Raw genomic sequence first — 23,422 nt, forward strand, 5'->3', positions numbered from 1 at the left:
GATTCTAAAGGACCCACCAGCTCTTTTTGAAAATCTTATGAACAAACCCATCAAATGTAAACCAGATTTTTTTTGAACCAGATATGGAAAAAAAATTAAACAAGTTTATGTTCACATTCAGATTTTCTTTTTTATGAATCTTCTGTAGCTTTCTATATTCATTCAGATTTTGTCTTTCAACATCCTCTCTTACATTCTGGAACAACAAGTTATTTTACTCCAAGACAGAAATATTCTTGTTTTGGCTCTTAATCAAAATAAACACACAATAATTCATGTGTCATTATCTTGAGACTCCTAGTAGACTTTCATTCATGTATATTAATTATGACTTTTAAACAAAATCACTTTTATTCCATATGCAAAGCTGCGGTGAAAAACTGTGAATTTTTTTTTTTATTTTAGCAGCCTAGCAGATCTCAGGAATATACCTAACCCAGCTTTATCAAGCCGCACACTTCCACTTATACAACTTCTCAATGTGGCAGACATGAACATGTTCCTTGACAGACCCAAAATTATACCCCTTTTATAGCATGTACAAATAAGAAGCAAAATTATATAAAGTGAAATTATGCTTCATTGTGAATATTTTAATATTCTATCCTATAAAATATCTAGGCATCCATTGAATGTCCATTAAATAACTCAATATAATATCTGTCCAATGTCTTGCATTATCTAAAAATCTTGGAAATTATCTTCAAGCTGACATAATACAAAACATTATGATTGAAGAAATACAAGTTTTGAGAACAACGATTCAGTTGCTTAAATATAAGTTTATATTTTTCATAATCTTAAACATTAAATAGATGTAATGCTAGTTCATGTGATCAATAAAAATTTCTAAGTTTTAAAACAACAAACCTAAGTAGCATAAAAATGTATACTTGCATTGTACCTAATACTGATAAATAATGGAAAACATAGTTATTTTCATGAACCCTGAACTATTAAACTAGTCTTGTTCACCAAAGATTTACATAAGTTATGTAAATCTGAATTCTTAAAATGGTTGTGAGTTGGTTTCTGGGAGAATATATATTGTTTAAATCTAGCGTATTTAAAATATTATACTTCAATTTCCTCATTCTCAAGGAATTTTAGGAATATTTAATTTATATAACCCAAAGAGACTTTATAATCTGTCAGTACCATCCAAAGACAGGAAAGCTTTACATACTCACACAATCAGAGGTGAAGGTATTTCAGAATTACAGACACACAGAAATATAGACACAGAGAATATAGCTTCCATTCTACAATTTCACCCATGGGTCAAGTATAGGCAGAAATAGTAAACTTCCCTGATTCAGATGTCAAAAAACTGTTTTCCTCCAAGGGGATAAAAATTTCTTAATTGAGATGAGTTAAAACTAGACAAGTACACAAACAAATAAAAAGACTGACAAACAAGATTTTCTGTTGTTTCTCACACAATAGAGACCAGGTTTCTATAAAACATTAACCCATTTTCAGAGATCTCCAGATGGTCATATCCTAAAACCAAATTCCCAACCATTTTATCAACAATAAGAATAACTTATCTAATGTAAATGAACAAAAACAAAACAAAGATAAAATTAGTAGAGAGAAAAATCAAAATAGAAATTAAATATTGAAATTAAAATGAGAAAAACAGAGAATCAACAAAGTCCTATTTTGCTTTGGATTCACCTAGAAGAAACAAGAAAAGATATTCTTAGAGTCTGAGCATAAGGTGCACATCTCTGTCACAGTTTATCTGGCTCTGATAGGTGAATGCACTGGGCATATCGATGTGAACTCCAAAATAGTTAAAATATATTGTGAGAGTAAAATGACATTCATACATCTACGAAATGGAAATGTGTTGAAAGAATTTAACTCATGAGGAAATTGGCAGATAAATATAAGTAGTTAAAAAGCAGATCTAAAGAACAGACAGAAATATTGATCATGTATATTTAAATAAATGGAGGCAAATGGGATTTATTATAACCTAAGAGGAGAAACAGATGGACTTCTACAGGGCAAGGCATTCAGCATGTCTATCAGTGATATATAACTTACAGAGGGTTGTAAATGAGCTCACAAGCAACACAAGGCTAGAATCAGAGAAACTGAAAGGGTATCCTAAAGACAGAGCAATGGTTCCATTGACATGGTTTTTTTTGTTTTGTTTTGTTTTGTTTTGTTTTGCTAAAATGTTAAAGTCAAGTAGAAAGTTAGAGTTTCTTAAAAAACAAAAAACAAACAAACAAAAACCAGTCCAGTCATTGGGGTGACAAGGTTCCTCTCATGGGCATTTCTAGGCTGAGGCCTGACCAGAGCCCAGTGGACACCAATGGCATCACAAAGTCTAGGTTGTCACAAAGGCAGCTCCCTGAGCAACGCGGGGCTGGAGCACAGGGATACAAGGGGCAGGGATAAGCACTGGTATCCTGAGAGGCCCAGGCCAGCAGGAAGTCAAGCTGTGCTAATTGGGGAAAAGCCCAGCAGACATGATGTCTGGGAACGAACACAGTCCAGACTCCCGTAGGCGTAGGAGGCAGGCCGTCTCCCGCTCCGCGAGGGCAGAGCTGCAGTGCCCGGTTAGCCGCGCGGGCCGCCTCCTGCGAGAGGGTCGCTATGCCCAGAGCCTGAGCTCGGTCACTCCCGGTTTCCTCACGGGCATCCTGGAGTACCTGATCTCGAACATCCTGGAGCTGGTGGTCAAGGAAGCCGACAACAACCGCAGGGTGCGCGTCAGCCCTGAACACGTGGAGACTCCAGTGAGCCAGAACCAGCAGCTCAGCCGCCTCTCTGGGGACGACACCCACTCTCAGGTTGATGAGATGCCCCAACCCAGGAAGAAGTAGAGGTTCCTGGGTCTCAGAGCCGGGCAGGACCTCATCAACAGCCCCATCCAGCCCCCAAAACTGCCATAGAGAGGGAGCCCAGGCTGCCACCATCAGCCCATTATATTAAAGTGTTTAAATCTGTGACAGTGCTCCTGACTCCTCTCAGTTTCTGTCGCCTTGGGTAGGAGGCGTCTGTGAGACATCCAAGGGGAGCTATCCCATAGAGAGTTGGGGGGTGGAAGGCATGGTCAGTGGGGGGCGTTTGAATCAGTGATTTCAGAGGAGCAGTTTCCAATGGTGAGGGGTGTGGGCAGTGGCCCTGGTGGGAGCAGCTGGCTGAGGGAGACGGGGAGAGACGTCCTCATTGACTCTGAGCGGGGAAGGCCCTGGGAGGCCAGGGAGTTGGCTGGGGCCTCCTAGGCCTGTTGAATTCCCAGCAGGAAGCCAGGAACTATGCTGGGGCTGAAGACCCTGACTGAGGTGCCGGTGGCTTTATTCATGGCAGGGAAGGTCTAAGGTCAGAGGACAGTGATGGCAACAGGGATGGGGCAGAGGGGACACACTGGCTGGCATGAGCTTAATGCGGCAGGGGCTCTTACATGGGGATTTAGGAGTCATGGGAAACCATAACAAAAAATACAAAAAAAGGAGTGATGGTCAGGTTGATATATTAATCGTTTTTTATTTATTTATACTCTCACTGATTCCAAAAGAAGACTAGAGATAAGGAGTAGTAGCCAGTGCTGTGAATACATCTTTCTGTCCTATGTTGTGGACATTGGTAAATTAAATCATAATAATATGTAAAACCTGTGATCTGGCCTAACAGAGGCAAATCAAGAAACTTTTAATGGTTTTTAATTATTAATGAGCGGGATTACTTATAAGTGTATTTTATTCAAAACACAATTATCAAGCCTATTTTCAGATTAAACACCTATTCATTTGAATGATTACACATCTGATAGAGCAACAAACAATTATCAGTAGCCAAATATTAATATATGCTTTGAGAGGGATACAAATAACCTGTGTAATTCTGCCCTGAGTGATGGACTAAAAAGCACATATGATACTCCAATGCTCTTCATGATCTGTATTATTTTACAACAGGTGTCACATCAAGTGTTGCAGCAATCTGTGCCCCTGCCTGTGAGTGCCCACATTTGAGGTTTTCACCATTCATAGGATTCTCGAGGGCCACACTGTGCAGTCCGCTGCCCTTTCAGAGGGGGCGGGTCAGAGGCTGCCCAGCCGACGACAGTGATGGAATCCAGGGGTCTGGTTCCAGATCTCAGTTCACCTCTTTTTGGCCATGTGATCTCGGACCTTCATTTGCTCCCTCTGAGCAGGTTTCCTCAAGTGAAACATGGGGATAATAAGAGTCCCTCTATGTTTGGCTTCCCCAAAGATTAAGTCCCTTGTGCCTGCACACTGCTGCCTCACACTGTGCATGGCACAGGGGAGCCCTTACCAAACAGCTGCCTCTGTCTCCTTCCCTAGCACCAGGCGCGCAGGCATGCTTCCCCAGGGTGCAGCCGGGCCTGGTTCTCAGGTGACTGCTGGGTGCTCAGGCCCTGGCTGTGAAAATCGCAGCCTGCGGGACCCCGTGCAGAGACAGGAGAGGGCTGGGCAGAGGAAGAAGACGGGGGAAGTGGGATGGGCAAAACTCTCCTTACTCTGCTTTCCTTTCTGCTCTGTACTGTCCACAACCTCATATGAAACAAGATGTTTCTTTTTCGGAACCAACTTATACAGCTGGTTCCATCACAACCTGTTGCTTCCACTGCAAGAGAACAGCAAAACCCTGCAGGTACAAAAATCTGATGACAATACGAAAATGAAATACCATGGTAATGAGATTTATGTGGAGCTATAACTAGATTTAGTATGCACCTGGCACAAGACAGACTTTGCAATCTTCCTCTGCTAATTACCCTCTCTCTGATTTGCTTTTGGGTAGGTGCTCCAAAACTTCTGAAGATACAAGACCAGATAAATTGAAAAGTATGATCAAAATATGGGAAATATCAGATAAACAAATGTCTGGGTTCAATGAACACAATAAACAAGACTGCAAACCAGATTTGTTAGTTTAAATAACTTGCAGCCTATATTTTCCATGACAAGAAATTATAAATAAATCTTGGTGCTCACTCTGGATTCTCTCTAATATGGTCAGTCAGAACCCATTAATATTTTTCAAAATTTATAGTTATTTACATTTCCAGCTCTGACATTTTACAGGGAAAAAATGGAATGAGGGTTTTCCTTACCTCTGATTGCACCAAATAATTTCCCCTTAGAAATATAAGTTCAATATCATCACTGTGCCTGTTCAACTATGAGATTCTCATCACATGATCCCCATCATCAATAGTATGTGCTATTAAGCAGCTACAATAACAGCTCCAAGAAGATGTTGTAGTCGTTCAGTACTCGCTTTATAAGATGAACACCTTGATTTTTAATGGATCTGTTTGGGGCCCCCTTCCACCAGACATTCCTCTCTACTTCCTCTCCATCTCCAAAGTTTAGAACACAGATAGCAGCTGAATGTCATAATTACATATTGCTGCTAATAGGGACCTCAGGCTAGTGAAGAAACTATGTTGGGTTATTTCCAAAGCTAGAATATAATCCCAAAAGACATGTGGTCTAGTAGCTCAAGCCTTTAATATTTGTATGAGGGGTGGAAAATGTTTAAAAGATAAAAAGGAAACCTACCCAATTAGTAGCTATGTGACCTGAACAAGTTATTCCTTTAAGCCTCAGTTTCTTCACCCGTAAAACGGGATAATAGAAACCTACCTTATAGGCCGTCCGAGCGTTCAAGAAGATGATGTGTATAAAATGTCTAGTTTAGTTCCTGGCATAGAAATAGTAAATAAGTAGCAGTGATTATTACTAATTTTTATATATGATACTCAATTCTCTGCTCAAAGTGACAGATTAATCTATCCCATAGTACAAAGACCACCCTAAATACCAATGCTATGGCCTCTTTTATTTACTTTTTTTAGAGACAGAATTTTGCTCTGTTGCCCAGGCTGGAGTGCAGTGGCACAATCATAGTTCACTGCAGCCTCAAATTCCTGGGCTTAAGTGATCCCCTTGCCTCAGCCTCCTGAGTAGCTGGGACTACACAGAGCAGCTGGCTGTGCACCACCACACCCAGATAATTTTTCAAATTTTTTTTAGAGACAGGATCTCACTATGTTGCCCAGGCTGGTCTCAAACTCGTGGACTCACACAATCCTTCTGCCTCGGCCTCCCAAAGTACTGGGAATACAGGTGTGAACCACTGCTCCCAGCCTGACTCTATTTTTAATGCTTAAATTTAGTCAATAAGTCTCACAATCATATTTATTTGCAAGCACCACAGGTCACTGATGATATTTGAAATGCCTGTGCTTGGAATCCAAATTAGGAAAAGTGGAGTTAGGTAACTCCATAAATGGGAGTTGCAAACTCAGTTGCCCCAAGAAGTCTTGGAATTTACATAAATCTATAAATCTGGCTGAACATAAGACTTTGAGAATTAATGCTGCTTGTTTTAAAATAAAATATTTTATTTACTTTAGTCACATAGTATTTTAAAGTACTCTATGTGTGCTCTGTGTACCTAAAAATGGCCGAAAATCATCAGTGTTCTATCCCTGGAATAGATCTTCTCTAAGGTACATTATTATTCCAATATTCTGTGATTCTAAGATTAATTTGGACATGTTATAAGGAATATTATATGATTTACTAAAGACTATTTACATATTTGCAGTGAATTGCACTAAAAATGAATATATGCAAAGTTCAATATATTTTAATATTGAATAAGTCAAAAGTAGAAAAAGTATGTCCCAGATACAGCACTGATTTCAGGACAATCCCAAAAAACAGAAACCTCTCAAATGACACATTTCCTTTTCCATTATTAAAAATTTAATCACAGGTGAAAACTCAGGAAATACAGATGTATGAAGCTTTTTAAAAAAACAGGGCTGGGCGCGATGGCTCACGCCTGTAATCCCAGCCCTCTCGGAGGCCGAGGCAGGTTGATCGCTCGAGGTCAGGAGTTCGAGACCAGCCTGAGAAAGAGCGAGACCCCGTCTCTACTAAAAAAAAAAAACAAAATAGAAAGAAATTATCTGGCCAACTAAAAATATATATAGAAAAGATTAGCCGGGCATGGTGGTGCATGCCTGAAGTCCCAGCTACTCGGGAGGCTGAGGCAGTAGGATTGCTTAAGCCCAAGAGTTTGAGGTTGCTGTGAGCTAGGCTGACGCCATGGCACTCACTCCAGCCCGGGCAACAAAGTGAGACTTTGTCTCCACAACAACAACAACAACAACAAGTAAAACAATAAATGTTCTTCTAAATGTGTATGATGGACATTTTGCAGAATTGTCACTTTTAGGATTATCAACTCTAATTTCTTCTAATTATAAAGTAATACATATTAATTATGTAAAATTCTAATGCCAAAGCATACAAAAAGAAAACAAATCACTTGCAATTCCACTAAAAAGGTATAATCACTACTAACATTTTGGTTCACATCATCTTTTAAATGTTTGACCTCTATTCTTTCTCCCATGCTTATACCATCTACCAGTTGCATCCTTACACACACAGACATGTTACATATTTGCATGTAACCTGTATGAAGCTCAGAATGAAATTTTTAGTCACATATTTAATGGATGACCTACCCAGTATCTCATCCATAGTCAATTTTTAAAAATCTTTGAATAACACTTCTCCCTCTCTCTTCCCATTCTCTCAGATTATGACCCCTTTCCCCATTTTCTAACTCATCTATGATATCCAATAGATATTATTTCAAAAGAGATATAGAATGAATGTTAACCATGGATAAACACATAATAAGGAGATTTCATATAGTACCACATCACTTTGGAATTCCAAAACATCAATAACACACATGAAAATGTTTACTTTTTTTGCATGCTCGGCTTATACAATTCAATTTCTTTCCTTTCTATTCTATGGCATGCTAGGAAATCAGAAGTCTATCAAATAATACTCTTTTTTTTGCAAACCAAAAACAATAAGATTTTTATTTTGAGGGATTAAAAACAGACCTTAGGCAAAAAGTGAAATCCTAAAACCCGATTTTTATCTTACCTATAGTAGTGCAATTAATCTCAATTAACTCAATCCATGCCCCAAAATGTTGGTATTACTCCCCACAATTATCACCCCCACTCTTTGATGAACATATGTAGTCTCAAAGAGGTTATATAATAATAGACTCAAGGTCATTGAACACGTAAACATTGGAGCTGGGATTTCAACCAAAGAGTCCTGGCATCAGAGCAAACCAACAAGCAATCTGCCTTGACGTATAAGTAATTTTGAACCAGTTTGGCTACTTTCCTAGAAAATTCCATCTCCCATCATTTTGATTGTGCAGTCAAAAGTGAGCTGGTTAATTTTACAGACTAAATATTTTCAATTAAGGTAACAATGATCTGAATGAAAAGGCAATGACATTTATTTATTGGGAAATGGACTTTATTCTGTCCTTGAGGCCAGAGTATAAGATGACAGTTCACTTGAAATCATACCTAATAATTGTCAGTCAAACAAATAACTGGGTTTAGATTTCTGTAAACTCCTTATGTAATTCTTTTTCTTATGAAAACAGCCAAAAGATATTGAGAAAGAGCAAATGATTTCAAGACTTGGTAGAGAGGTGCTTTAGAGGGAATGAACATTAGCAGTTGGCAACTATGCCTACAGTGGCACAAATTTCTGTGTGCCTAAATAAGAACTTCTACAATAATTAAATCATGCTTTTACAGCAATCTGAAGCACAATGTAAAAGATTCGTTTAATGAAGAGAAGAAACCTTAGAGGGTATCCATAGTTTTAGATCGGGCTAAAGTTATATTATACAAATGACAAGCACATTCTGGAGCTGCCAGTGTGGTCTGACAAGCACTTCAGAGAAAGGAGCCCCAAGAGGTAGATGTTTCATCATGTCAGGGGACTTTGAGAACAAAATTCAGTAGGTGCAAGACACTTTCAAAGAATGTTTGTTTCCCTTTTATAAAATGTGTGCTTTTCTGGTTCAAATTTTCACACTTCCATTTATGCATAGAATCTGAGTGACTCAAGGCCTGAAGGTCACTACTCATAATTGGAGAGAACAGAGCTGGGCACGTTTTACGATCTTTGATCACTCAGCTCAGAAGCTACCTCAGAACGTTGGGAAATGGGTGATTTTCCCGGTTAGTTTCTTGCTGAGGAGGGCCCAGCAGCACTTGATATACAGCACTCACCTGGCTTCTCCCTTTCCTTGAAGGAGAATGACAGGACAGGGAAGGAAAGACGGTGGGAGACCAGGGACTGAAAACCAATCCTAACTCCCAAAACCGCCTTGTTGAGAGCAGAAGGTAGGAATACTCCCAAGTTGGGAAATTCAAGCAAAGAGGTTGTCCAAGATTTTTAAGATTCCTTATCAAGAGAGATACTCTAGGGAAAATGGCTAGACTTACACACAGGCACTTATTTTGGTGTTATTTGTCTACAAGGAAGTAAAAGGCGTATCCAGCTTCTGAGAACACAGAAAGAGAGATCCTTTGTAAACTGAAACAAAAAGTAAGGCATTATCTTGAAAACTGCCACTAGAGGGCAGAAAAGTTGCTGGCCCTGGGAAACAGTATTTCTGCTGGGCATGATAAGCACCGATTGAATTTCTTTTACTTCTAGTCGAAGATGATATAGCCGGGGGATGAAGAGCCAAGGTTGGTGGCATCTTGTTTAAAGGAATTATGGGGACTAGTTTTTGCAAGGTGGCACATAGTTTACATAAAGTAAACCCTCATAATTTATATGAAATTGTTTGGAAACTGCTAAGGTTTGGATTCAGGATGCCTGAATGGAACCAGTGAAGTGGGGGAATTGGTAGCTGGTCCTGGTGCGAGAAGCATAAGGAGGAATCTCAAGTCCCCAAATGTCACCACTGACTAGTATGTAAAATTGACTGTTAAAAATTCATTCTTTCAGGCCGGGTGCAGTGGTTCACGCCTGTAATCCTAGCACTCTGGGAGGCCTAGGTAGGAGGGTTGCTTGCTGTGAGGAGTTCAAGACCAGCCTGACTGAGAACAAGACCCCACCTCCACAAAAATAGAAAAATTAGCTGGGTGTGGTGACGAGCACCTGTAGTTCCAGCTACTCGAGAGGCTGAGGCAGGAGGATCCATTGAGCCCAGGAATTGGAGGTTGCAGTGAGCTATGATGACATCACTGTACTCCAGCTGGGTGACAGAATGAGACTCTGTGTGAAAAGATTTCATTCGTTCATATCGTTAAGGAGGAACAAAAGCAAGGTGCAAGATATTGTGAATTATGTTACTACTTGGGTACGGGGGGAAGGGTATATATCCAGGTCTGCCACCTGCATTAAACAAAGGTATGTAAGTGCCATGGTTTGGATGTGGTTTGTTCTTGCTAAAATTCATGTTGAACTTTAATTGTCAGTGCAGCAGTGTTGAGAGGTAGGGCCTGCTGGGAGGTATTTGGGTTGTCAGAGCAGACCCTTCATGAATGGCTTGGTGCCCTTCCTGCTGTAATGAGTGAGTTCTTGCTCTTCAGAGACTGGATTAGTTCTCATAGGAATGGATTAGTTCCCAAGGGAACGCGTTGTTATAAAGGGAGGTTCCTCCTCATGTTTGGTCTCTTTTCACATGTGTTTGCTTCCACTTTGATCTTCTGTGCCATGTTATGATACAGAACAAAAGCCCTCAGCACCAAGCCCCTTGAATTTCCCAGCCTGCAGAACTGTGAGATAAATGAACCTATTTTCTTTATAAATTACTTAGTCTCAGGAATTCTGTTACAGTAACAGAAAACAGTTAAACCAGAAGGATATATATAGTAAACTCCAAGAAAGTTTACCTTTTGGTTGGGGCTGGAGAGGAAGACATTTGAGAGACTGGGGACAGAGACAAGAGTAAGGCTTCATCATAAATCAATTGATATATTTCATTCCTGAACATTGTGGATACGTTACCTTTTTCCAAAACTTCAAACAAAGAAACTCATTCTTTCAGAGAAGTCAACAGGTACAGGTAACCCTTTCTAGAATCCTGGCTATGTATTACAGGTTGAAATAGCAGCCAGTATGAGATGCAGGCAAGGTTTAGAGACCTGTGTGTTCAGTGGACATGGGTCATTAAGGGTGAAATAGGTCATTACAGGCTGGATTCCACAGGGAGAGCATGGACTCTGGGTCTGAACACTACAAGGGACATTCACACACCACCCACAAACCTAACTGCCAATCATGTATATAAAAAAGAAATGAAGAGACTCATTCCATATGCCTGGTGCTTAAATAAAGTCACCTATGTAATGTGGATCACATAGCTTCTCAAAAATGAGATAACAGAAGAGGAGAAATGATGCAAGGACATTACCTCCTTCCAAAGCCTGGTGATTCTGACTCCATCACTGACTAGCTGTGAGGCTTCAGATAGCGATACTACTCTGATGCCATGTTCTCCCATTTGAAATAGGGAGGATCCATATCTCACAGGCTTGTTGTGTGACAACATGGGAAATGTCTGGAAAGTACCTAAAATTGTACCTCATAAATAGCATGCACGAGACAAATAGTTGCTATTTAAAAGCAAGGGGAAGATGGGTTTAATTTTTTTCTTTTCTTCAGCTTTATTGAGATACAAATGACAAAACTTGTATATAGTCAAGGTGCACAGTGTGATGCTTTGATTTACATATACACTGTTAAATGATTACCACCATCAATCTAATTAACACATCCATTACCTCAAGTATACAGTACATTATTATTAACTACAGTTGCTATGCTGTATATTAGGTCCTCAGAATTTATTTCTCTTATAACTGCAAGTCTGTACATTTTGACCAGAAAAAGATGCCTTTTCCTTATAATCTTCTTGTATGTGTTAGATGAATCATAACTATTAGAATACCCACAAAGTAGCATAAGCAGTAAGGTTAATTGTGTTCATTAATCAGGAAGTCTGGGGGGTAGGAAATGCCAGAATATACCTCTGGCTCAATTATGACAGGGCACTACGCTAGGTTCTGCAATTCACTTGGCCTTATCTTCATGGTTACAAAATGGCTGCCCCTGCACCTGGCATCACGTCCTCACACCAGCATCCAATCAGGATGACAACTATGGGGTCAAATGATTTCTTTTCACAAATTTCTATCACTTTTATCAGGCAAGTAAAATTTTATCAGAAATACAGGTTATTTCCATTGACATCTTAGGTCAGAACTGTCATGTGGCAAACCCTAGCAGCAGGAGATACTTAGAAAGCAGGCATCTAGAAATGGAAAAAAATTTTTCATGATTGATTTGACTAATTATGATTTATCCCAAGGAGCTTTCCACATTGTCACTCCTAAAAGTTTAGTGTTCTCTTAGTAGGGAAGAAGGAGTAGAATGGCTTTTAGATCAATGATCGACAGTGTCTGCCATCACATCTTTGTGGAGATAATTGATTAAATCATTAGCATCTTAGATTAAATTAACTCAGGCAATTGCTTTGTGCCAAAGGGTGGTGGTAATAGGAAATCCATGATAAAGCTGCAATGAGCATGTTGGATGCAGAAAGACAGCTGAAATGTTAAAAATATTTGGTGACTATTTTTAGGTAAATTTAGGATCTGTTAATATGAATAGGTGTCAGCAAACATTTCTGTAAGAAATTACATAGTAAATATTTTAGGCTTTGAGGGTCATATGGTCTCCGTCTCATCACTTTGCAGTGCAAACCCAGCAACAAGCAATATGTAGATAAATGGGCACGGTTCTGTTCCAATAAAACTTTATCAGAAAAATATGGTTGTCTAAATTTGGCTTGTAGGCCATAGGTGATAATCTATGGTATAAGACAGACCAGTTTGTGCTAAAAACAACATGGACAAAATTGTGTGTGTGTATCTTTGCACAACATCAGTGGAAATGAGGGGTTTCCAAGTCCCTTTGGATATTTGCTAATTCAATCATGTTGAAATTACAGTATATTTTTATCGTTTTTTATTCAATACTTATATGAGGATATGATTTAGTGAGTTTAAATAGAGGGATCAGTATTATTTTCCAGTTCCCCAGGTGTCTTAGTCTGCCTGAGCTGCCTTAACAAAATACCATACTGAGTGGCTTAAACAACAGAAATTTATTTCTCACAGTTCTGGAGATTGGAAGTCTGAGACCAGGGTGACAGCACGGTCGTTTTCTGGTGAGGGCTGTCTTCTTGACTCGCAGATGGCCACTTTCTCTCTGTGGGCTCACATGGCAGATGGGGTGGAGACTGAGAGAGAGAGCGAGCGAGCAAGCTTTCTGGGGTCTCTTCTTGTAAGGACCATCAGACCAAGTCCCCACCCTCATGACCTCACCTAAACCTAATTACATCCCAAAGGGCCCCTCTTCATATAGCATCACACTGGAGGATAGGGCTTCAACATGTCAACTTTGGGGGCACATAAACATTTAGTTGATAGCATTCTGCCACTAGCCCCCCCCAAATCGTGTATGAAAAATATATGCATTCCATCCTGTGCTAGTCAGGGTTTTCCAGAGGAACAGAACCAACAGGATATATAGAGATACATAAAAGTAGATTTATTATGAGAATTGGCTCATGCAAGTATGAAAACTAGAAGTCTCACCATAAGCTGTCTGCAAACTGGAGACCCAGGAAAGCAGGTGGTGTAATTCAGTCTGAGTCCTAAGGCCTGGCTTAGGAGGAGCTACAATGGCCAAGGGCAGGAGAAGGTGGATATTACAGCTCAAGGAGTGAGAGAGGTAATTCACCCTTCCTCCACCTTTTTGTTCTATTTAGGCCCTCAACCGACTGGAGGATGTCAATGTGGGTAGACCTTCTTTACTCAGTCTGCTGATTCAAATGCTAACCTCTGCCGGAAGCATCCTTACAGACACATCCAGAAATACTGTTTTACCTGCTCTCTGGGCATCCCTTAGCCTAGTCAAGTTGACACGTAAAAATAACCATCACATATTCCAACGGCCCCAAAGATCTTAACTCATTCCAACATCAGCCGTAGTCTAAAGTCCAAAGTCTCATCTAAATATTATCTAGATCAGATATAAGTGAGACTCTGGTCATGATGCAACCTAAGGCAAAATTCCTCTACAGCTACAACTGTGTGAAACCAGACAAGTTATGATTGCAAACTGCAATGATGGGATAGGAATAGGATAGACATTCCCATTGCAAAAACGGGAACTAGGAAAAAAGGAAGAGGTGATGGTTCCCTAGCAAGTCCAAAATACAGCAAAGGAAAATTCCATCATCTCTTATGGCTTGAGAATATTTTTTTTGGTTCCATACTCTGCCCTGCTGGCCCACGGAGGTGGCAGTGTCACCTCACGGCTCTCATCCCCATCTTCCAACAAGGTTCTAGACGACTTTGCCCCAAACACTTTGCAAGGTGATCTTGATCTCAAACTTGAGGCATGTTGAAACCAAGGTGGTGGCTCTGATGATCTCTCAGCAGCCTTCAGAGACATTTTTCCTTGTTCTTTGGGAATAGTGCACACTTGCAGCCAAATAGTTCTCTTGTCTCATCCTGATAAATCAAAGAAGTCTGACAACCTTCCTTCATTTTGTCCCTTCTCTGTCCCCTTCAGTTCAAACTGGCAGTGTTTCTGCTCATATAATGCCATAAAATCTTTTTTCAAGTGATAATACAGCCACACCCCTGGTGTCCTCCTTCAACACACATTCTCATATTTTGCAGTATGGATAGGCTGAGAAATAATCATCACATTGGGGGTTAGAGCTTCAACATATGAATTTTTAGGGGACAAAACATTCAGCACATAACATCAGGTGAGGTAAGGTACAGCCATCTGTGAAAACCAGGGTGCTTAATAGTTCTCAAAATTCAGTGTGCATATTGATCACCTAGGGTCTTTCTTGTTAAAATGCAGATTGATACCATAGCTCTGGAATGGGGCTTGAGATTTTGCATTGATAACAAGCTCTCAGGTGAGGTTGATGCCGCTGGTCCACACTTTGAGCAGCAGGATGCTAGCACTGCTTTTCAATGCCTGGGATGCCTAGGTGCCGCCCCAGAACCATGTATTTGGTCTAGGATGTGGCCTGGGCATTGAGATTCATAACGGCTCTGCAGGTGATTCTAATGTGCAACAGAGTTTGAGAACTTCTGTGCCAAAGCTCATGATGATTTATTGATTTTAGGTATTTTATCAGTAGCTTTAATGTGGTTCCTTTTCCTCATTCTCCCCACAACCCCCGCCCACCCATCCGTCTCCTTCTCAGGTCCAAACCTCCAGATGAAGGTGGGGATCAGGGTTAGCACTTCATCCTTTTGCTCTTGTCCATCTCTGAGGAGTGGGAGGATGTTCAGGATGGAAACCAGGGGCTCAGGCAACCTGGGTTTGGGAAGAATAAGCACAAAGTGTTCCAGGGGCGATTTTAAAGGAAAGCTGGTTGAGATAGAATTGGAGGGTGAGGGATTGCCACAGAAAGGTGTCAGCACATAACTCGCCTCCAGTCTTGGGCCTGAGTGTGGGGCAGTGAACACAGACAGCAATGTACCCACCTGGGTCCTGGTGGCACCTCACAACCAAAGCAGCTTCTAAGGATTTGTCCTCAGTATGCAGGGTGACAGTGTTGGTATAAATGCAAGAGAGACCCCAGGGGCAAAGTATAGAAGTGAAATGTTTTCCCAAAAGTGTAAGAACACAAAGGAACTTAGAAGTGAGTGGAGGATGATAGCTTACACTTAAGTTACTTACTATTATGCACCTTTCATGGCTTTAAACATTTTTAAAATATTAATTCATTTAATCTTTGTGGAAACACAATGGGGTTCACAATTTCATTACTCTCATTTTATATATGAAGAAACTGAGGCAGAGAGAATTTAAATAATATCCTTGACTCAATTTCTTAAGTGGCTAATGTGGGATTTGGACCCAGGCAATCTTAGGTTAAGAAAGCACTAAACCAAACTGCTTCTCTAAAATAGGAAAGTAAGAATGATGTTCAATCAATTTACAGTTTGACACACTCACAAATAGATGCTCACTGTGTGTTTCCTTACTTAGATATAGGGGAAGACTGAATGTTCACCAATATATAGAGATAGTTAATATGTGAGATAAAAAAGTAGAATGCAGAGATACTCAAAGCAAGCAGAGAAATAAATTCAGTGAGAAGACCAAGTTTGACTAAGAAATGTAAAGAGGCAATAGAATTTTCTGTAAAATGAACTAAAGAATCATAATCCTCATTTTAAGAAAGTGTTAAAGTGCAGTCCTAGGGAAATACAAAAGGTAATTACTGCATAGCTGAGCTTGTTCAGTTTAATAAATGCTCATAGCAATCTGCTAACTTTAAAGAGATTTGGGCAAATGATAAGTCCTTGAAAATAGCATATAAAATCTGTAATTTTTAACTTTATCTTTATAAGCCACACGTGGCAGAAAAGAAACAGAATGCTCTGAGCATTCTTTTCCCAGCCATGAAGAACCTTAAGGTTGCCATGGCTAGAGACTTCATCTGGTCAAAGAGAGAGTGGGCTGAGAGAGAAAGCAGATTTTTGAAAGGGGAGGCAAAGAGACATAGCATGCATATCTACCATTCCCTTAAGAAACCTTTTCACAGGGAAACCATTTCTTTTTACCCGTAGTCATGAAGACAAAATACTAACTCGTGTTCTCCATATCCTCAAAGGGAAACCAGATGCCACACTGAGAACAAGAACAGGCTGCTTTTGTCATACACTGGGAACAGAAACTGGGGGGCACAATACGGAATAAGGTCATAGTCAAAGCAGACCAGCCTCTTATTTGGGGTTCAAACACTTCAACAATTCTCTCCATGTTATGTGCCCTGAGCTTGGGGCTGGCTGTGCCATATTCTCGCCACTCTCCTTCTGGTGAGCTTATCCAGTCACAAGGCATCTATAGGATGATGTCTCCTATATATATATATATTTCAAAACCTGACACCCACCTGGTCTCATGGAGGGATGAGGCTTTGTTCATTTTTCCAGCTACCTGCATGACATTTCAATTTGGATGTCTAATGAGAATCTCAGATTTTACAACAGGTGAAGTCTGTACCCCTCTTCTCTAGGTGTCCCTCGATGCAAAGGTCCCCAGGTTAATAATAGCACCACCAGGAACCCTGGTGCTCACATCCAAAACCCAGAACCTAAATTATTTTCCCTATCACACATTCCTCACCTCCTGTCCATGACCAAATCTCGTTGACTTGTCCAAAAAGATTTGGTACCTGTCTTCCTCTCCTAGTTTCCTCAGCCACCAAGGCACTTCAAGCCACACTAGTTTTTCCACCTAAACCAGCCACAATGGATGGAAGGGTCTCCGCCTTCAACTCTCCCCCTACATTCCTCAAAGCAGCCACAGTCACTGGCTTAACATTCAGAGGGATCTAGTCTACTTTATATTCAGTATCACAAATTTGACGTTCAGCCTTGACCTTCTATTTTTCAGCATTCCTATTCAGGTATTTTTTTAACTGTGTCACTTTATTGCAATAAATGATACAACTGAAGGTAAAAAAATAAAAAACATGAGTGGAGGTTTCATAAGGACAGTATGTAGAAAATCACCCCCTGCCCTTGTTCTGTAGGGAAGCCAGCCTAAGGCTCAGTCCCAATATCACTGTCATGCAGGGTGAACATGCCAAAGAAGGACTCTGCCATCCCATCACACAGAGACCCCATCTTGCTGCCTAGAATCAATAAAAGTTAACATTTCCATATCTAAAATACAAAAGTGTCATGTAAACTTGAACATCCCTTTATTTTAAACCCTCCCTAATCAATCCCATTCCCTTCCCTTCTTCCCCAGAGGTAACCACTATGATGAATTCCAGACCATGTTTTGTACTGTCCCATGCACTTGGATGCACAGACATCAGGGCCCCAGACAGCCCACCCCACATCACTCCACCCCACTCCACCGGACATGCTTGCAGAGTTTGTAAGGGGAAGACTATGTGTTTTCCAGGGGCCTGTGGAGTACCTATTGCCCTCCATCCATGGAGTTGCTGAGCTGCATGGGGATGGGGTATGTTTGGGTGGGTGGAGAGATCCCTGGATACCCACTTTAATCCTGTGCAGGGATTTGCCCTTATTCCTAAAAGGTGAGAGTTTTGCACACACAAATCAACTGGATGAATTTATTGCTTTAAGAAGCAGATAACTTTATTGGAAACAACGGTAAAAGTGAAAGGAAAAAACTTAAGTCAACTTCTGAGGGGCAATATGCTCGCCCGGCCTTGTGGCCTGACCCGGGGAAGGGACCCGTGGCTGTGGGGACAGTCCCAGCTCAGTTCCCCTTGTGGTCGCCGCCGCCGCCCAGGGTGAGCTTGTCAAAGAGGCACTCCGCCAGGCCGGCGTCCGGGGCCCCCATGTTGCGCAGGCTGGTGAGGTAGCCACCCAGCTCCTCCATGGTCTTGACGGGCTCCTGCAGGCAGTGGCTCTCCAGGAAGCGGCAGAGCTGCACGTCGCCCTTGTCGGTGGCCAGCTCGTGCAGCTCCAGGAGGCTCAGGTTGACGCTCTTTTCCAGGCGGAAGGCGCACGTCATGGCCTGCAGGCCGCTCTCCCAGTCGTCGCGGTCGGGCTTCCTGATGTCGCCAAGGCAGATGCGGCCACCGCGCCGGTTCTGCAGGCCCATCAGCTTCTCGGCGTGCTCCCTCTGCTGGTGCGACCGGCGCAGGAAGTAGCGGGAGAAGTGCTTCAGGGCCACGTCGTCGCGGTCGAAGTAGAAGGCCACGGAGAGGTGCGCGTAGGAGGCGCGGAGCTCCAGGCTGATGTGGCTGTTGACGGCGGCCTCACAGTCGGGGTGGTAGTTGTGGCGCACCTGCGAGGGCACAGCCGTGGCCATGGTGGGCGGCGCGTGTGCGGTGAATAGGACAATGGTCAGACTACAAAGTCTGCTCCCAAGCGCCACAGAGGGCAGGATCCAGGTCAGGTGGCTGGTGAATGGCAGCGGGTGTGCCCTGGGACCGGAAGTGCGCCCTCGGGACCCCTGGCCGCCGGGGGTGAGGAGCCGAAGTGCAGAGTTCCGTGTGCAACCTGGGTGACTCAACACTGTCTGGCCTCCGTTGAATTTTGAATTCTGCAATAATATTCCAGTGCCCAAAGACTTTCTCTTGTCCTCTAATGGTTCCCGTCTGTAAGAGTGCGTTCTCATTTTATAAGCCTATTGTCTTCCTTAAAGTTCTTGGAATACAAATTTGAATTATTTCATAAAGTTCTCTTCTGTTTCCTGTGTTACATGTTCCCTCCCTCACCGCCCCCCCCCCCATCGCACTCAGCAATTACTTCTGTCGGTTCCTCATGACCTCCTCCTCACTCTCCTCAAATATCTGGCAAACCTTTGTCCATTTATGATTGGGAATCAAGGACTCTTTGGATTAGCCTAGGCCATTAGCATGCATCTGATCTACAGTTGTGATGTCCCTTCACTAATAGGCTTCTCCTGTGAATGGCAGGGTGCAGTGTGTCAATTGGGGGGTGGTCTTCTCTTTCCGGGATAATGGTTTGGAGCTTGCAAATAGGACTGGAACTTTCCCAGGGGGCAAAAGCATGGCGTTTCTCTGGCATTGGAAGCCTTTACTGGATGTCTCTGCTAGGTAGATGTGTGTTTCTGTGCTATTTCCCTTTTGCTGTGCAGTGCTGCAGTGTCTCACACCCTGCTCTAATTTGCGTGCTTTTCCTGGTCAAGTAATTCACCATCTTTGCAGTATAGTTTTTGTGAGCAGAAGGGGGTCAATTGTCAGTGGTGCTTACTGCCCAGTGTAAGTGGGGCAGAAGAGGGGCAGAGCAGGGTAAGGGGCAGGCAGATCTGCTCTCAGGGAGTAATTCTTTAATCTCACAGTTGAGGGAAGCCCCTCTATAGTCCTTCTACTTTGTGGACTCTGTTTTTGGAGATTTTCCTAATGTGCTCTGATTTTCTAATGCAGGTGTTTCAAGTTCTCTGAATTAACCAATGTGATAGTACCTGCTTTTCCTCTCTTCCAAGAGTTCCTCACAATTCCTGGCCTGTTAATGGCATCCTTCCTAGTGGGTGTGTCTGTATAACTTTTGTGTTTCCTCTAGCACATGATTCAATTATCCTTTTTATCTTTATTTCTTAGAAATGCAAATGTCTGTTTTCTGAATAGGCAATATTTTTATACATTTGAAAAGTCACAGAGTTCTCCCTCCAGGCAGCCAGTAAGATAGTATTTGTTATCCTCAGGAGGAGAAAGAGGACAACAAAGAAGAAATGACACTCATGTTAAGAAAAATTATATTCACACCTAATGGGTGTGGTGCACACCATCTGGGGGATGGGCGTGCTTGAAGCTCTGACTTGGGCGGAGCAAAGCAAGATATGTGACCTAAGAATTTCTACCCACATAATATGCTGAAACGAAAAAAATTTTAAAAAAGAATAATATAGTGTCAACGTGAAGAAAGTATAGAAACATATTCCTTAGAAGCATATTATTTTCAAGTACACATGGAACATTTGCCAAAATATACACATTCTAGGCCACAACACAAACCTTAATAAGGATAAAATGATTCATATCATGAAAGATATGGTCTCCTACCACAATGGAATTAAATTAGAAATCATTAACAGAAAGCTGAAAAATGCCCAAATTATAGAAACTAATAATACATTTTTAAATAATCCATGGGTCAAAGAAGATATCAAAGGAAAATTACACACTATTTAGAACAAGTGAAAATGAAACCACAGCATATCAACATTTGTGGTATGTAGCTAAAGTATTACATGAACGGAAATTTATAGCATCAAATTCCTATATTACAAAAGAGGAAAATTCTCAACCACATTATCTAACCTTACATCTCTAAAAAGTTAAAAAAAAAAGAAAACCAAAATAAACCCAAATCAAGCAGCAGGAAGAAAATTATAAAGACAGGAGCAAAATGAAAAAGTGAAATAGGATTAAAAAGCAAAAGCAGAGGAAATCATGAGAGGTTTTTAGAAAATCAAACAACCAAACAAAAAAAAAAAAAGAGAGAGAGAGAGACGTCCCTGACAGACTCATCAGGAAAGAGAGAAGACACAAATTATGAGTCTCAGGAATAAGAGAAGGCAATCTTTGAGACCTTGGGTGGGATACAGATTTCTTAGGGCACCAAAAGCATGATCCATAAAAGAAGAAAATGATAAATTGGATGTCATTAAAATTAAGAACTTCTGTTTTTAGAAAGGCACCATAAAGAGAATGGAAAGACAATCCACACACTGGGAGAAAATATTTACTAATCACGTATCTAATAACTTGAATGCAGAATACATAAACAACACTCAACTCAAGAATAAGAAAAAAAGGGGAAAAAGTAGGTGGAAGATTTGAAAAACACGTCACCCAAAAATATATATGGATGGTAAATAAGCATATGAAAAGAAGCTAAAAATGTTGGTCATCAAGGAAATAGGAATTAAAACTGCAATGAGATATCACTGCACAAATATTAGAATGGTTAAAATCAAAACACTGACAATAAGAATACAAAGCACAGGGAACTCTCATATACTATGGGTAAGAGGGAAACATGAGACAGCCACATTGGAATGTAGATTGTCAGTTTAGCAGTCTTATTGCTAGCTATTTATTCAAGTGAAATAAAAATGTATGAGCGACAGAGAGACTCCATCTCCACAAAAATAAAATAGAAAGAAATTAGCTGGACAACTAAAAATATAAAGAAAAAATTAGCCGGGCATGGTAGCGCATGCCTGTATTCCCAGGTACTCGGGAGGCTGAGGCAGAAGGAGTGCTTGAGCCCGGGGGTTCGAGATTGCTGTGAGCTAGGCTGACGCCATGGCACTCTAGCCCAGGCAACAGAGTGAGACTCTGTCTCAAAAATAAAGAAAAAAAAAAAAAAAGAAAATGTATGTTCACACTAAAACCTCTCTGTGGGTGGTTACACCAGCTTTTTTGCAATTGCTAACACTTGTAAAAAAATATGCTTCAATTGATAAATGGATAAACATATTGTGGCGAATCTACACAATGGAATTCTGGGCAGTGGTAAAAATCAATGAATTACTTACCCATGCAACACTGTACATGAATCTCTACTGCATTTTGGTAACTGAAATTAGGCAGATGCAAAAGCCCACATGTTACATTCTTTCATTTACATAACATTCTGAAAAGGCAAAGTTAGAGTAGAGGACACAGATCAGTTTCCTGGAGATAGTGCCATAAATTTGCTTAATACAGCTGCTGCCTCAGCATCTATTTTAGGCTTGACGTGAGCTGTTTGAAACCCAGTGGTACGCCAGCACCTTTGGCCTAGGTAAAACCTTCCCTCTTTGCGTGGTTGTTTGTGATACAGCCTGCTTGTTCCTCATCTTACTGACCCAAAACTCAACACACCCTACAGTGCTAACCACGGTTAAAAAACTAATTTTTAACAACAGTCATGTAAATAAGTTTTCCCCTTCCTACATGTTTTCTTCAGCCAGTCTGCAAGAGAAAGTCTAAGGGATTACTCCCATGGACCTTAAGAAAAGCATATTCCCACAGATCCTCTCTTGCTCCCCACCCACTGGTTGAGCTCCCTACTGTCTCCAGACTACCTGTCAGCCCTGTGGCCACCCCTCTTCTCTCATAGATCTGTGTGTAGTAAAACGCTTCTATTATGTTCTGTATGTGGTTGTGCGGACTCATCTGTTTCTCACCTGACTGACACACCTGAACCTGACTTCCCTCCTGGCTAGGGTGCTCCTAGACTATCACCACTCTGAAGAGAGACCTCAAGACCAAATTGAAAAGAAATCATAACAGTAAAAACCACAGCAGGTGAAGGAGGGGTTCACAACAACAGGACACAAGATGGGGGATTTCTGGGAGGAATGGAAGTGTTCCGTGTCTTGTTTTATTGGTGTTAGTTTTTTTTTCTTTTTAAACTATGAATAATGCAGAAAAAATATATATATTTTAATTTTTTTAATTTTTTTTTTCTTTGGGAGACAAGGTCTCACTCTGTCACTCAGGCTTGTGTGCAGCGGTGCAATCATAGCTCACTGCAGCCTCAAACTCCTGGGTTCAAGCTATCCTTCCACCTCAGCTGGAACTACAGTTGCATGCCACCATGTCTGGCTAGTTTTTTCATGTTTTGTAGAGACAGGGTCTCACTATGTTGCCCAGGCTCGTCTCAAACTCCTGGGCTCAAGCGATCCCTTCACTCTAGCCTCCCAAAGTTCTGGGATTACAGGTATGAGCCACCAAGACCAGCCTTTCAATGTTTTAATTGTGGTGGTAGTTACACAGCTGTATGTTCTTGTCAAAACTCTTGGAACTAGCCATCAAAAAATGTGAATTTTGTTGTAGGTAAATTATGCTTTAATTTCTAAAAAACAATACGAGAAGCCTCATAGGGATGGAAGAGAAGAAACTTGGGATTTAGTCAGGGAAATACAATACACACACACACACAAACACAGACATAACCTAAGAGCACTTACAAAGAAATAATCAAATGAGTACACATTTATGTACAGTAATATGAATGGCA

The 23,422-nt window shown here is 41.2% G+C and overlaps 2 protein-coding genes across 2 annotated transcripts in view; one reads left to right on the forward strand and one right to left on the reverse strand.

Moving 5' to 3' along the window:
- TMEM47 (transmembrane protein 47) overlaps positions 1–23,422 on the forward strand; it is a 120,457-nt gene that overhangs the window by 62,402 nt on the left and 34,633 nt on the right. The window lies entirely within an intron of this gene.
- LOC123628661 (ferritin heavy chain-like) lies at positions 18,053–19,149 on the reverse strand. The gene has a single exon (XM_045538538.1). It carries the CDS (start codon positions 19,062–19,064, stop codon positions 18,198–18,200), a length of 867 nt encoding a protein of 288 aa, XP_045394494.1. The 5' UTR covers positions 19,065–19,149; the 3' UTR covers positions 18,053–18,197.

The sequence above is a fragment of the Lemur catta genome, chromosome X (genome assembly GCF_020740605.2).
Source record: "Lemur catta isolate mLemCat1 chromosome X, mLemCat1.pri, whole genome shotgun sequence".
Lineage (NCBI taxonomy): Eukaryota > Metazoa > Chordata > Mammalia > Primates > Lemuridae > Lemur > Lemur catta.

Excerpts from the sequence above, each read along its gene's own strand:
- LOC123628661 (XM_045538538.1), bottom strand. The coding sequence starts at position 19,064 with ATGAGAACGCACTCTTACAGACGGGAACCATTAGAGGACAAGAGAAAG.